Source organism: Nansenia antarctica, assembly GCF_963989245.1.
Source record: "Nansenia antarctica genome assembly, chromosome: 10".
Classification (NCBI taxonomy): Eukaryota; Metazoa; Chordata; class Actinopteri; order Argentiniformes; family Microstomatidae; genus Nansenia; species Nansenia antarctica.
Genome location: NC_137680.1, coordinates 32,773,503 through 32,789,118, shown reverse-complemented (window position 1 = coordinate 32,789,118; position 15,616 = coordinate 32,773,503). Strand labels below are relative to the sequence as shown.

General features: G+C 48.2%; 1 protein-coding gene across 1 annotated transcript; it reads left to right on the top strand.

The window, feature by feature from the left end:
- Positions 1-204: 204 nt before the first annotated feature.
- Positions 205-13,884, top strand: LOC308166886 (uncharacterized protein; the record flags this gene model as incomplete). The annotated part of the gene is made up of 16 exons (XM_080541209.1): positions 205-298; positions 1,974-2,083; positions 2,513-2,644; positions 3,716-3,760; positions 3,918-3,944; positions 8,073-8,144; positions 8,591-8,680; positions 8,962-9,006; positions 9,133-9,168; positions 9,315-9,395; positions 9,613-9,709; positions 11,103-11,227; positions 12,475-12,594; positions 12,732-12,873; positions 13,173-13,275; positions 13,815-13,884. The coding sequence occupies 16 exons, from the start codon at positions 205-207 to the stop codon at positions 13,882-13,884; spliced, it is 1,389 nt and encodes a 462-aa protein (XP_080397335.1).
- Between the last annotated feature and the right edge of the window lie 1,732 nt (positions 13,885-15,616).

Here is a 15,616-nt window from a genome sequence, read left to right as displayed (position 1 = left end):
CATTCCCCCCCTCCTAGAAGCGCAGGGACCCTGAGAGAAGGAGGGAGGGAGGGAGGGGGAGTGAGCCTGGAGAGGACAGAGAGCCAGAGAGAGTCAGGGAGCCAGAGAGAGTCAGGCAGTGAGAGTGGCTGAGAGAGACTGGAGTCCTGTGCTTTAGCTCAGATCAACACAAGTTCCAACTCTGCCTATTGTACCCAGAGCAGCATGATCCTTCTCACGCTGGGACTTTATCTGCCACTCTTCTTTTGTTATGTTCTGTCTCAGTCCTCTTTCCTGGACATTCTGTCATTCCCAGCAGGTACGTGTGTGTGTGTGTGTGTGTGTGTGTGTGTGTCCATGTGTGTGTGTGTGTGTGTGTGAGTGTGTGTGTGTGTGTGTGTGTGTGTGTGAGTGTGTGTGTGTGTGTGAGTGTGTGTGTGTGTGTGTGAGTGTGTGTGTGTGTGTGTGTGTGTGAGTGTGTGTGTGTGTGTGTGTGTGTGTGTGAGTGTGTGTGTGTGTGTGTGTGTGTGTGTGAGTGTGTGTGTGTGTGTGAGTGTGTGTGTGTGTGTGTGTGAGTGTGTGTGTGTGTGAGTGTGTGTGTGTGAGTGTGTGTGTGTGTGTGTGTGTGAGTGTGTGTGTGTGTGTGTGTATGTGTGTGTGTGTGTGTGGGTGTGTGTGTCCATATGTGTGTGTGTCCATGCGTGTGTGTGTGTGTGTGCGTGTGTGTGTGTGTATGTGTGTGTGTGTGTGTGTCCATACGTGTGTGTGTGTGTGTGTATGTGTGTGTGCGTGTGCGTGCGTGTGCGTGCGTGCATTTATGCATGAACAGTTGGAGTCTGTCTGACTGATGTGGTTGCAGGATTCGATGTTGTTTTCTAACTGTGTATCTCCAGTTTGATTGTTGCTGCTGTGCATGTTCCTGTTTTTCCTGTTCCATTCATTGAGACTGATCCTAGAATGCTGTCAGAATGGACATTTCTCTATAAATAGCGAAGCCGTCTACAGTTCCTCCAAAGGGAGACATATGGCACTTCATATCTGTGTCCGGCTGGAGCAACTTTACAGTATGGATGTCATGATTTGACAGCTTGTAGACATTTGCTACTTTCATCCCTGGCTGGCTGGGTAGTCTGTGAGAATGCAGTTCTTATTCTATGTGCACTCTTAATTGTTTCATTGGTGGGTTGGGCTATTTTCTATAATGGCTTGGTTTGTGTTTCCTCTTTGGGTTTAGTCTTCTTGAAAGTGCATTGGGATGGACACTAGTGACTGTACTTCTGCTGTTGATAGTGGTCTGTGCAGGGAGGGAACAACTGTGACACATGCTCTTTCACTGTCAGGCTGCAGAGTAAGACCATACAGGCAAGCCTCTTGTTAGTGTCACCATGCCGGATTGTCTTTTCTTCAGTCGACTGTGATTAAACCATCTAGTAGTGTTTATTAAACCTGCATCGAGTGATTAAACCTGTATCTAGTGATTAAACCTTCATCTAGTGATTAAACCTGCAGTGTTTTATTTGTATAGTATAGTAGTATAGTATAGTAGATAGTGTATATAGCCTTTATTTATGTAAACCAGCTCTTTTCCCTTCTTGTTTTTAGTATTTTTTTCCTAGCACCAGGGGAGCCCCCCCTCCTAAATTTCGTTGTATGGTACCTGTACTGTATTAATGACAATGAAGACCATTCATTCATCTAGTGATTAAACCTGTATCTAGTGATTAAACCTTCATCTAGTGATTAAACCTGTATCTAGTGATTAAACCTTCATCTAGTGATTACACCTTCATCTAGTGATTACACCTGTATCTAGTGATTAAACCTGCATCTAGTGATTAAACCTGTATCTAGTGTTTTTTTACCCAAGACTTGATTTCCTTTCGTTTCCCAAATGTTCTCAATAAGTTGATTGAAAAACGTCAGACTTGTCAGGGTGGTGTTGCCGGGTGTTGTTGTGGCCGCCAGGTGACTTACCGTATGTCCCCTTCCCACAGCTCTGAAGTCCCTGGAGCCGCAGAGGAAATTCAAGCCGTGCTGTTTACTGAGTCCGCCCCCGCCCCCCCTGTTTCCACCCCCCCCCTCCCTCTGGGGCCGCCGTGGGCACGTGAGTCAAAGTCATGTGACTTGTCCTTGTGGAGTGTCTTGATTGTTGATTCGTCCTTGCCTGAGTGCCATCCAAACTGCCCCCCTGACTGAGGCTGGTTGGTAGTACGCTCTGCTGATTAGAGAAAGTAGGCAGGATGTGATGGCTTATCTGGCCGTCCACCGTGAGCTGACTGCTGATCAGTGTTGATGTGAGGAGGAGATACCTTAAGGTACTCTGAGACATGACCCACTACAAGCCTGCAGTCAAGCTACCGCCAACTCAAGAGTGATGGTGGCCACTAAAGGATATATGGACCATCTAAAGTCACCCCCACTGTCAATTGTCGGTCCACCGGAATATTGAATATGCACAAATTGAAGTGAAAGAATAAATAATGAATGAACTATATTTAAAAAATATAAGCATGTATTTTTTTTATTGGTTTAGAATGAAAACTCCCGAATAACAGATGATGCGGGAGACAAAGTGGAGACGAGCCTGCAGACCAGACCCAGCTGTGTCCCTGGCCTCCCTGGGCTGCCGGGCCTCCCCGGGCCTGCTGGACCCCCGGGCCCTCAGGTAGGACTCTGTCATGTTACATCACCACTGCCCTCCCAGACTGGGTCACTGATTAGTCCCATTATCACTAGATGAAGACTGTGTGCTGTTGATGCATACAACTTAGAAGGTCTACCTTGACTTTTATGCTAAATCGTTTCCAATACGATGACTGTTTTATCTCATTTGCAACAACAGTGCCAGCAGGTGGAAAGGGCCATTGACTGTTTAAACATTCCTTGTGTCGCTGGCAGCTCTAAATAGGGTATCATTTACAGGTGATGGAGATGAATTCTCTAGAGGACGTATAGGTCCCTGTTCTTTACCGTCGGGGAGCTGTGTGAGTTCCTGCAGGGCTGTGGATGTGGATTACTCCGACCCCTAAAACACACCAGCCCATTAACGCTCCACATTTAGCAGAGACACAAATAGACTTTTTCCACTGGTCCACACACTGCCTGTCACTGCTCCACACACCATTCTTAGAAACCGGCCGAAGAGTCTGTCTGCTCAGAAAGGCATACTGACTAGAGTCAGTTCCAGTGTTAGTCTAGGGGAACACATAACATGTGTGCTATGTGTGTTTGTTACTATGTATCAATGGTCAAAGTGGTGGTGGCCATTTTAGTGCAACCGATCCTTTATTGGATCCAAACGTCCTATCAGCGGCCAGTTGGCTGGATGGAATTCTACTGTGGATGCTTTTGATGTTTTCAATTCATTCCATTGCACAAGCTGTGTTGTATGGCCCATCAGAGTAAGTGAGCTGACATCAAAGGAAGCTAAAACACGCTGGTCATTCAGCCCTGTATCAGCCAGTTGACATTGCTGTTGTGGAGTCAGCTGTAAGGAAATGATAATCCAATATTTGGATTATGAATAATTAGTTGATGGTAATATAATAAGACAAAACAATGTGTTTACGATCAGGAGAGGCTGGTGGAGGTCAAAACCGGTTCAATGGCATTAATGTATAAACCGGTTCAATGGCATTAATGTATAAACCGGTTCAATGACATTAATGTATAACGGTATTGATGGTTAGGATTTCGAATCTATCTGCGGTGTGTAATCAGTGTTTCCTTTCTTCAGGGTCCACCTGGTTTACCAGGTATCAAGGGGCCAAAGGGAGAGAAGGTAAGAGTGTGATATCATTTCTTTTTTGGGGATATTTCAGCTCAGTCTTTGTAATGGTTATCAGACATTTAGAACAGGCCCATTATAAGGAAACGCCTTGTTGGGAAATACAGTAACCATGACAATCTCTGTCCCCGCCTACCCGTCCTGTTGCCAGGGAGAACTCGGAAGACCAGGACAAAAGGTGAGGGTCTCCATTCGTCGTTCCCTTTGCTCTGCTAAGTGGATTTGCACAAAAAAAAAAGAGATACAGTGCCTCAGCCTGCCTTGTAGGCTGTAACTCAGATCGCTGCCACTGCCTTCTGGTTATGCGCATTAGGAGATTCGGAACAACCTTGACGCGATGCACGGGACACAAAGCTGCTGAGATGGGTTTGCTTTTTGCTGAGGGGAGAGGAAACCGCCCTGTTGGGTCTCCTCTAACCCGATGGTCGCCCTGTCAGCTCCTGAAACACATCCAGCTCCCAGCGTTCCTGTCATACGGCCCACATCCACAAGCTTATAGCAGGGGCAAAGAGACAGTGCTTGATGAGGACCGTCAGAAGAGAAGTGAGGGTCTTAAAGGACCGGTGGCTGTGCTGCGGTGGTGGTGGTGGTGGTGGTGCAGTGGAGCAGTCCTGCTGGGAGAGGTTTCAGGGCCCATGCTTGTGTCTCAGGAGCCTTGCAGCATTGCAGTGCAATTTAGCTTAGTGCTCGAGAGCTCGGCCATAAATCATTTTATTTCCCACAAGCAGTGGCCCCTGTTCTATATACAGCCTATTCATTTAATTAAAGAGAGCAAAGTGACAGGCCTCGTTAAAGTCATTTTCCCCCCCCACACACGGAGCTCCACGGGCCGTCTGTAAACACAGCACGCCGCCTCTCCTCCTGTCCAGCTTTATTATGTCATCATCCTGTCTCTCTCTTCAGCACAATGCAGATAATTATCCCGCACAGCAACTTTTACAACAACGTATAAACATATAAAGAGGTGTCTGCCCTTCACCTGCACTTGCAGCTCAACACCAATAAATAATTGTGTGTTCTAGTCACTCATTTGCACCCAGATTGTGGAATGCACTGCCAGTTTACATCAGGGATGCAACCTCAGCACATTATGTTCAAGTCAAGACTAAAAACCCATCTTTTTAATATTGCCTTTAAATGACTTCAATTATGATTATATAATGACTGGAGCACTTTGAGCTGCAACGTTTGCAGGAAATGTGCTATACAAATGAAGGTTATTATTATTATTATTATTATTATTATTATTATTATTATTTCAGTTGTGTTCTTACGGCGGTCCTGGCTGGTATGTTGTCATTGTGTGACTCCTGAGCAGTGAGCTCTGCTCCAGGAGAGGAGGAGGAGTGTGTGAGGAGGAGGAGGAGTGTGTGAGGAGGAGGAGTGTGAGGAGGAGGAGTGTGTGAGGAGGAGGAGTGTGTGAGGAGGAGGAGGAGTGTGTGAGGAGGAGGAGGAGTGTGTGAGGAGGAGGGGTGTGTGAGGAGGAGGAGTGTGTGTGAGGAGGAGGAGGAGTGTGTGAGGAGGAGGAGGAGTGTGTGAGGAGGAGGGGTGTGTGAGGAGGAGGAGGAGTGTGTGAGGAGGAGGAGGAGTGTGTGAGGAGGAGGAGTGTGTGAGGAGGAGGAGGAGTGTGTGAGGAGGAGGAGTGTGTGAGGAGGAGGAGTGTGTGAGGAGGAGGAGGAGGAGTGTGTGAGGAGGAGGAGGAGTGTGTGAGGAGGAGGAGTGTGAGGAGGAGGAGGAGTGTGTGAGGAGGAGGAGGAGGAGTGTGTGAGGAGGAGGAGGAGTGTGTGAGGAGGAGGAGTGTGAGGAGGAGGAGTGTGTGTGAGGAGGAGGAGTGTGTGTGAGGAGGAGGAGGAGTGTGTGAGGAGGAGGAGTGTGTGAGGAGGAGGAGGAGTGTGTGAGGAGGAGGAGTGTGTGAGGAGGAGGAGGAGTGTGTGAGGAGGAGGAGGAGTGTGAGGAGGAGGAGTGTGAGGAGGAGGAGGAGGAGTGTGTGAGGAGGAGGAGGAGTGTGTGAGGAGGAGGAGTGTGTGAGGAGGAGGAGGAGTGTGTGAGGAGGAGGAGTGTGTGAGGAGGAGGAGTGTGTGAGGAGGAGGAGGAGTGTGTTCTGGAGGAGGAGGAGTGTGTGAGGAGGAGGAGTGTGTGTGAGGAGGAGTGTGTGTGAGGAGGAGGAGGAGGAGGAGGAGTGTGTGAGGAGGAGGAGTGTGTGAGGAGGAGGAGTGTGTGAGGAGGAGGAGGAGTGTGTTCTGGAGGAGGAGGAGTGTGTGAGGAGGAGGAGGAGGAGTGTGTGAGGAGGAGGAGTGTGTGAGGAGGAGGAGGAGTGTGTGAGGAGGAGGAGGAGTGTGTGAGGAGGAGGAGTGTGTGAGGAGGAGGAGGAGTGTGTGAGGAGGAGGAGTGTGTGAGGAGGAGGAGGAGTGTGTGAGGAGGAGGAGGAGTGTGTGAGGAGGAGGAGGAGTGTGTGAGGAGGAGGAGGAGGAGTGTGTGAGGAGGAGGAGTGTGTGAGGAGGAGGAGTGTGTGAGGAGGAGGAGGAGTGTGTGAGGAGGAGGAGGAGTGTGTGAGGAGGAGGAGGAGTGTGTGAGGAGGAGGAGTGTGTGAGGAGGAGGAGGAGTGTGTGAGGAGGAGGAGTGTGTGAGGAGGAGGAGGAGTGTGTGAGGAGGAGGAGTGTGAGGAGGAGGAGTGTGTGAGGAGGAGGAGTGTGAGGAGGAGGAGGAGTGTGTGAGGAGGAGGAGTGTGTGAGGAGGAGGAGTGTGTGAGGAGGAGGAGGAGTGTGTGAGGAGGAGGAGGAGTGTGTGAGGAGGAGGAGTGTGTGAGGAGGAGGAGGAGTGTGTGAGGAGGAGGAGTGTGAGGAGGAGGAGGAGTGTGTGAGGAGGAGGAGTGTGAGGAGGAGGAGGAGGAGTGTGTGAGGAGGAGGAGTGTGTGAGGAGGAGGAGGAGTGTGTGAGGAGGAGGAGTGTGTGAGGAGGAGGAGGAGTGTGTGAGGAGGAGGAGTGTGAGGAGGAGGAGTGTGTGAGGAGGAGGAGTGTGAGGAGGAGGAGGAGTGTGTGAGGAGGAGGAGGAGTGTGTGAGGAGGAGGAGTGTGTGAGGAGGAGGAGTGTGTGAGGAGGGGGAGGAGTGTGAGAGGAGGAGGAGGAGTGTGTGAGGAGGAGGAGGAGGAGTGTGTGAGGAGGAGGAGGAGTGTGAGGAGGAGGAGGAGGAGTGTGTGAGGAGGAGGAGGAGTGTGTGAGGAGGAGGAGTGTGAGGAGGAGGAGGAGTGTGTGAGGAGGAGGAGTGTGAGGAGGAGGAGGAGGAGTGTGTGAGGAGGAGGAGGAGTGTGTGAGGAGGAGGAGTGTGAGGAGGAGGAGGAGTGTGTGAGGAGGAGGAGTGTGTGAGGAGGAGGAGGAGTGTGTGAGGAGGAGGAGGAGTGTGTGAGGAGGAGGAGTGTGAGGAGGAGGAGTGTGTGAGGAGGAGGAGGAGTGTGTGAGGAGGAGGAGGAGGAGTGTGTGAGGAGGAGGAGGAGTGTGTGAGGAGGAGGAGGAGGAGTGTGTGAGGAGGAGGAGTGTGAGGAGGAGGAGGAGGAGTGTGAGGAGGAGGAGGAGGAGGAGTGTGTGAGGAGGAGGAGTGTGAGGAGGAGGAGGAGGAGTGTGAGGAGGAGGAGGAGTGTGTGAGGAGGAGGAGGAGGAGGAGGAGTGTGAGGAGGAGGAGGAGTGTGTGAGGAGGAGGAGGAGGAGTGTGTGAGGAGGAGGAGGAGTGTGTGAGGAGGAGGAGGAGGAGTGTGTGAGGAGGAGGAGTGTGTGAGGAGGAGGAGGAGTGTGTGAGGAGGAGGAGGAGTGTGTGAGGAGGAGGAGGAGTGTGAGGAGGAGGAGGAGTGTGTGAGGAGGAGGAGTGTGAGGAGGAGGAGGAGTGTGTGAGGAAGAGTGTGTGAGGAGGAGGAGTGTGAGGAGGAGGAGGAGTGTGTGAGGAGGAGGAGGAGGAGGAGGTGTGTGAGGAGGAGGAGGAGTGTGAGGAGGAGGAGGAGTGTGTGAGGAGGAGGAGTGTGTGAGGAGGAGGAGTGTGAGGAGGAGGAGGAGTGTGAGGAGGAGGAGGAGTGTGTGAGGAGGAGGAGGAGTGTGTGAGGAGGAGGAGGAGGAGTGTGTGAGGAGGAGGAGGAGTGTGTGAGGAGGAGGAGGAGTGTGTGAGGAGGAGGAGGAGGAGTGTGTGAGGAGGAGGAGGAGTGTGTGAGGAGGAGGAGGAGTGTGTGAGGAGGAGGAGGAGTGTGTGAGGAGGAGGAGGAGGAGGAGGAGTGTGTGAGGAGGAGGAGTGTGTTCTGACGGGTTCTGTTGATCTGTCGTGTCAGGGCCGGACAGGTCCGCCGGGTCTCCCCGGGCGACAAGGACCAGCTGGGTGGCCAGGACCCAACGGGCCCAAAGTGAGTAAGTCCTGTTTCATGGTGCTGATACCATATATCTATATATATATATATATATATATATATATATATATATATATATACCATACTATATGATAAGATAATATCAGTGTAATAACATATATATATATATATATATATATATATATATATATATATACACCATACTATATGATAAGATACTGTATAATACAATTGTCTACAATATGATATGAGGATGCAGTTTGTGTGCCTATGGGTGTTGAATGTTGAATTGTTAAATGTGGATATAGGCAGCCTGACTGTCTCTGCCGTGCGTGTGTGTGTGTCTCTGCCGTGCGTGTGCCTGTGTGTGTGTATGCGTGTGTGTGTGTGTGTGTGTGTGTGTGTGTATGCGTGTGTGTGTGTGTGTGTATGCGTGTGTGTGCCTGTGTGTCTGTGCCGTGCCTGTGTGTGTCTGTGTGTAGGGTGAGAAGGGGGATGCTGGACTGATGGGACTGCCTGGAGCAAGAGGACCAATCGGGCCTAAGGGTTTACCTGGATACAAAGGAGAAAAGGTATGTGAACATCTGACTAACATATCTAGATGCAGGATATCCTGTATGCTGTGTTCATAGACGTAGGATATCCTGTATGCTGTGTTCATAGAGGCAGGATATCCTGTATGCTGTGTTCATAGACGTAGGATATCCTGTATGCTGTGTTCATAGAGGCAGGATATCCTGTATGCTGTGTTCATAGAGGCAGGATATCCTGTATGCTGTGTTCATAGAGGCAGGATATCCTGTATGCTGTGTTCATAGACGCCTGTGTGATGTTTTGTATCTGGTCTTTTCAGGGATCTCGTGGTGACCGTGGCGATGGAGGGACGAAAGGAGACAAGGTGGGGGGGGGGAGCTCATCACCAGAAGATTCAAACGATGTCCATAAAATCATAACCATCATAATAAGATGTTTCCCATGCTGCTCTGAAATAACCTCCTATTTTCTGTCCTTGGGATATCTCTAGGGCACTATGGGCTTCCCCGGGATGCTTGGACAGAAAGTAAGCAAATATTCCTTTGACCAAAACCTTCCCTCTAGACCGTATACACGTCATAAAACAAGGCTTTTGTTTTGAACACAGTGCTACTGTTAAGATAAGTCGTAGTCGTACCGTGATTGCCCTTCATATCATCTCTATGTACCCAGGGTGAAATGGGCCCAAAAGGAGAACCTGGACTGTCAGGGAACAGGGGGCCCACAGGCCGACCAGGGAAAAGAGGGAAACAGGTGAGGGCTGCGTTTCTTTTATTTGGGTTGGAAGTTAGACAGAATGATAAGATACTGTATGTTTCCCGCACTCAGCAATTTCAGTGAACATTTGTTAAACTTTCTTTAGTTTAGTCAAATGTTGTATGTAGTATCTTATGGTGATGTGTGAAGGTGTATGTGGTAACAGGTGTGTGTTACCATAGTTACCATAGTATCTTATGGTTTTGTGATGCAGGGAGGGAAAGGTGACGATGGGATTGTCGGCCCACTTGGACCGGCGGGACCCCAGGGAATACCTGGCCACCCTGGACCCCCAGGACTACCAGCCTCAGGTAAGACCACCCTAGTCCCCCAGGTAAGACCACCATATTCCCCCAGGTAAGACCACCCTAGTCCCCCAGGTAAGACCACCCTAGTCCCCCAGGTAAGACCACCATAGTCCCCCAGGTAAGACCACCCTGGTCCCCCAGGTAAGACCACCCTGGTCCCCCAGGTAAGACCACCCTGGTCCCCCAGGACTACCAGCCTCAGGTAAGACCTCCTCTGTGAAGTCTTCACGGTTGCTCTCAGGAAGGCTGCTCGGCTAGCCAGGGTTAACGGCTAACATGCGATCTATGGGAGTGGAAGCAGATGTACAGACGCCATTTAGCTGACGCTTTTATGCAAAGAGACTTATATTGCAACAAACACATACGTCTTTCGGTATATCTGGTCCCAGCGAGAATCGAACACGACAACCTAAGCGTCGTTAGCGCCACGCTCTACCGAGCCACAGAGGACCACTGTGTGTACTTTCACTGGAGGATAGAGTTAACACTAGAACAGCCATGAGGGGTCATCACCCCTGTGAGTAAAGAAACATTTTATATCTTTCCACTCAATCAAATTTCAGGACCCTCCTTTCATGACTTTTCCTGGATATGTACGTTCTACCACCCAGTATTCTTACATTTTCAAAATCACATCAGGATAAGCTAGTATGAAGCTATTTTGACGTTTTTCTGTGTAGGAAGCAGGCTAATTTACTAAGCGACCAACTAGTGGTCGTTGTGTGTAAGTAGCAGCTTGAGCATTGTAAAGGCTCGAGGCGGCTCTTTTAGTAGGTAAAAAAGGCACGGCTGTTCTAGTGTTAAACTCTGAGCTGTTGGTTTGTTGGAGAGACTTTCGACTTTGGGTCTTGAAGCTGTCGGAGAGGAGCCGCAGCCTTCCTTGTGTGTCAGCTAAAAGGAAGCAGACATGAGCCGTGCAGGAAGTAACACCGGTAGGCTAATTTAGCTTCTAGAGGAACCTGATCCTCCCAGATGAAACAGATGCACTGAGGGGGGGGAAGCTCAAGCCATGACATCACGCCCTCAAAAACGGATTCATAGAGGAAGCCAGGCTAGACGTTACAGATTAACAAACATTATGTCACCACGTCATTAAAGTGACAGCTGCTGTCTTGTTCAGGTTTCTTCACAGATTAAGTCGATCGCTTCACTGTCTTGACAGACGAGCTCAGGATAGATCATTTCCTAGAGGAATGGAGGTATTTCGAACAGCCTCTGTGGCACCTGGGCCTGTTCATGGGAAGGCTACCTGATTACGGTTCTGTGTTACAACAAGGGCTATGTGATTATGGTCCTCTGTTACAACAAGATCTGAGATATTCGCTCTGTTCATGACTGTTGGTTGGTTGCTCAGACTAGCAACGATTGTGTCTCTCACCTTTTTACATTTTTTTAGGACTCTACATGGTTGGAACGAAAGGTGAGAGGGGTCTGCCAGGGCCCACTGGCAGGTGTAACTGCAACACCATGAGTCCCACAGTGGACGAGCACAGCTCCAGGAACTACCCCAGAGTGCCAGCGGTGAGCAAGTGACATACAGTTTGGACACTAACAGAATTTTTCTTATATTAGCTGTTTACCAAAACCATATTCAAGTTACAGTTAAGGCTATATATAAAGGCCAATGCACACAACCCCGATTTTGTCGCACTGCCGAATTCGATTCCATTGTTTTGAATGAGACAATGCACACGGCGTGCGATGCGATATTGTCGCACAACAACATTCAATTCTCTATTCACACCAATTGAAATAATTCAAAGAATTGAGAATCGAATGTTGTCGTGCAACAAAATCGCACGCCGTGTGCATTGGCCTTTATATATAATGAATATGGCCTTAAAGTGCAGACCCTCAGCTCTCATTTGAGGGTATTCACATCCAAATTGGAGGAATTGAGTTTTCAGCTCTTTAATATGTGGCCCCCTCTTTTTCAAGGGTCCAAAAGTAATTGGACAATTGAATCAACAGCTGTTTCATGGACAGATGTGGGCTATTTAAGCAATATCACAGGAGAGGGAGTGCTGTTATACTGAATATCAGCAGGGCTGTGATTGGGTCGTAGGTACGAGGCCGCAGGCCAAGTAGAAGACAATCACAGCCGTGCTGATATTCAGTATAACAGCACGACCTCCAGTGTGATATTGCTTTTATACAACAGTTCTACAGCGCAATTTATTAGTTAACAGTAATAAGCAACAACATATTAAATTATGTTATTTAATTAATCATAAAAATAAACAAAAAATAGTTCCGCAACTGAACTTCAAATGGACTGTTGCCTAGTAACCTGAACACAAACATGTAGTCTAATTAACGGTAATTTAGTAGAACATCTGTGCGGCGGAGTGATACATATAGTTAAAAGTCCCAGTGCTGTTATACTGTATATCAGCACTCATGGAATGCCTCTTGTCCAATCAAATTACTTGGTCAGAACTAACTGTTTAAGTTTGTTTACAAGCCATGTATCACTTATCCAGTAGCCTATGGCAGACGAGACAGTGAATCCAATTCAGAAATTATAAGTATTTAGTGAAAACGTTTTTTAGTTTTTTTTTTTTAAAGAACCTTTTTGCTCATTCGCATGACTTGAGAATTGCTGACATGTGGCCCTTTTCACCAGATTTTGTCACATATTTGTTTTATTATGATTCAACAAGACTAGTCAAATAAGACTGGTCAAATCAGATAAGATTGGTCAGTTGTTCACTATCTGTTTAACATGTGTCTTTATAATAACCTAGGAATGATTGTGTCTCTCTTAGATATTTGTGGTGAACAATGAAAAAGAATTAGACCGTCTTCAAACAAACAACGCACTTGCCTTCCGGAAAGACCAGCGATCGCTGTATTTCAAAGACATTGATGGATGGCTGCCAATTCAGGTATCTAGTCAAAATGGCCGTCTTTACCATGACATGGTATTATTCCTACAAAAGCTCTGTGACTGAATACGAGTGGGGGTTCATATTCACATCATCTTTTTTGTTTCTTTTCAGTAGTTTTTTAAACTCTGTAAAAGACCCTTTCATTCCAGCTGACGCCTTTCCAGTCCATTGAGAACGCCCCGGACCCAGAGGGTTACTGTGGCGACGGGATCGTTCAGATCCCAGATGAAGAGGAGTGTGACGACAGCAACAGAGTGGTGACCGACGGATGTGTCAGTAAGTCACGTGATCAGTTAAGTTAGAGGATTCGAAGAATTTGCCATTTTAGCAGACACTTTTAATCCAAAGTGATTTACAATTACAGATACATTCCCCCTGGAGTAACTGAGGGGGTAAGTGCCTTACTCAAGGGCACACTAGTGGTGGTGTTTCAGGCGGGATTTGAACTCACAATCTTCCGATCACCAGTCCAACTCACTATCCACTAGACCTGCTTTTGATATGAGAATATGAGAATATGTCTTTCTCTCTCTCGTCCATCTCTTCTGTCCCTCCCTCCGTCTCTCCCCTGGCAGAGTGCAGACATGCCTACTGTGGAGATGGTTATCGCTATGACGGGGTGGAGGAGTGCGATGGAAAGGACTTTGGCTATCAAACATGCAATTCCTATCTCCCAGGGTGAGTATTTGTTATAAAAACCACCTCATCATCGTTCTGAATGAAACAGTAAGAACTGTGTGACAAAAGAGTGCAACTGCTACTCCAAAGATGTTTTTTATCAAAGAGATTTTAATCTCAAGGGACCTCCTGGTTGAATAAAGGTTAAATAAAGAAATGAAGTAGCATTGTACTTTCCTGTCCTGAGGAGTTGACCAAGGTGATGGGGCCTTTTCAGCCGCAGCCCCGTCCCTCTGGAACGCCCTCCCCACCCACATCAGACAGGTCAACACCCTGCCAACATTTAAACAGGCCCTCCAAACCCACCTCTTCAAGCTCGCCTTCACCAGTTAACCCTCTCCCCCTCCCCTTCCCGTGTGTCCCCAGCACTACCTTAATTAGGCCCCTATACTTTCTTCTATTTACCTTTTGTTTCTTTTTATTATTACTACTCAATCTTTTCAGTTTGTAAAGCGTCTTTGAGTGTCTACAAAAGCGCTATATAAGTCTAATGTATTATTATTATTATTATTAAGGCTTCTATCTCCTATTGTTTGCAGGTCTTATGGCCGTCTCAGATGCACGTCTCACTGTGTCATTGACTCTACAAACTGCAAGTATTTCACATGAGGAGGTAACCTAGGCGACGCAGAGGGGGTCCTCCATGTCTGGGTTAGCTTGGCGCTAAACAGGATTACAGTCACGCAAAACAGAACAACAACACTACTAAGCAATGGACTCAAAAAGAAGTGATGACAAAGGAATCCATGGAAAAAAAGGACAAACAATACACTGTATACACATCTGTGACCATGGCAACAGCTGTCACTACCAAGCATGTAACCAATCACAATACTTACTGTATTATCGCCAAGCTTTGTACTGTACATAATAGATATAGACATCTCCAATTGTATGTGTGGAGTGTAATTGTATGTAATAATTGACATTGTCAAATGGGCATATTAAGATATTGAAGTTAGAGCAACTCAGAGATTCTTCATATGGATTCTCCACGGTAGCAGTACCGCTGACAGAGCCAAGAGATGGACTGTGTGAATATCAGCCAAGCTGGTCCGACCAGGAGACCCTAGTCCTAAGCCCCTCCCCTCCTGGTCCTAAGCCCCTCCCCTCCTGGTCCTAAGCCCCTCCCCTCCTGGTCCTAAGCCCCTCCCCTCCTGGTCCTAAGCCCCTCCCCTCCTGGTTCTAAGCCCCTCCCCTCCTGGGTCACTAAGGAGGAGCAACATTCTACTGTATTAGCGTGTGATGGTGCTGTACTACAACCATAGGGGCATTCAGAGACTGGTCTCGGGTCAGTGGATGGTAAGCTTTAGACATTAGGCAATTTCCATGAATTACTCAGGAACCACCAAATAACGTAGTTCTCATGCAGTTGTTTCCCACAGACGTCCTCCCCCATACCCAGATGACACCACCTCAGTTGAAGTGGCTCCTCAGATCAGTGTGTCAGGCCTCTGGGTATAGAGGAGGTCCTCAGATCAGTGTGTCAGGCCTCTGGGTATGGAGGAGGTCCTCAGATCAGTGTGTCAGGCCTCTGGGTATGGAGGAGGTCCTCAGATCAGTGTGTCAGGCCTCTTGGGTATGGAAGAGGTCCTCAGATCAGTGTGTCAGGCCTCTTGGGTATGGAGGAGGTCCTCAGATCAGTGTGTCAGTCCTCTGGGTATGGAGGAGGTCCTCAGATCAGTGTGTCAGTCCTCTGGGTATGGAGGAGGTCGTCCTCTGTGGGGCTCCTGCAGTGACTCAGACTGTATGCGATGGCTGGCAAAACTGTTATTACAATGTTCTTAAATCGTTTTCTCGTTGTGTAGACGTAGCAGGAACTGCTGTTCAGTAGGAATTGAATGGACCTATCGCTAAGCCGCGCCCCGAAATAGAAATTGTCCAATCATATCACAGCAAAAGTCACAACAGGCAGAAAACTCGGACAAACAACTCGCTAATAACTGGTGGTGAAAAGCTTCTAGTCTAAATATTTTTGTCATCTTTAAAAATAAAAAAACATGTCTATTACTTGCTGTGGTAAATCAGGAATCATTGAATGTCATTCATTCACGGTGGGTCAGTCAGTCACTGTCAGTGAAGCGTTGTTTGTTTGTCTGTCCGAGTTTTCAAAGGGGCCGTGGCTTAGCGATAGGTCCATTGAATTAAACTAGGGTGAGCCCACTTCCTGTCTCGTAGCCATGACTACTCTTCTTACCTCTTCTTCTGCTGCTCTAACTAGTGGCAGAGATGTCCAACCCTCGATGGTGAACTTAACAGAGATGTCCAACCCTCGATGGTGAACTTAACAGTGAAGTTGTAGTCCGCTGTGTCCTTTGCACCGTCGATATAAGAGAAAGTG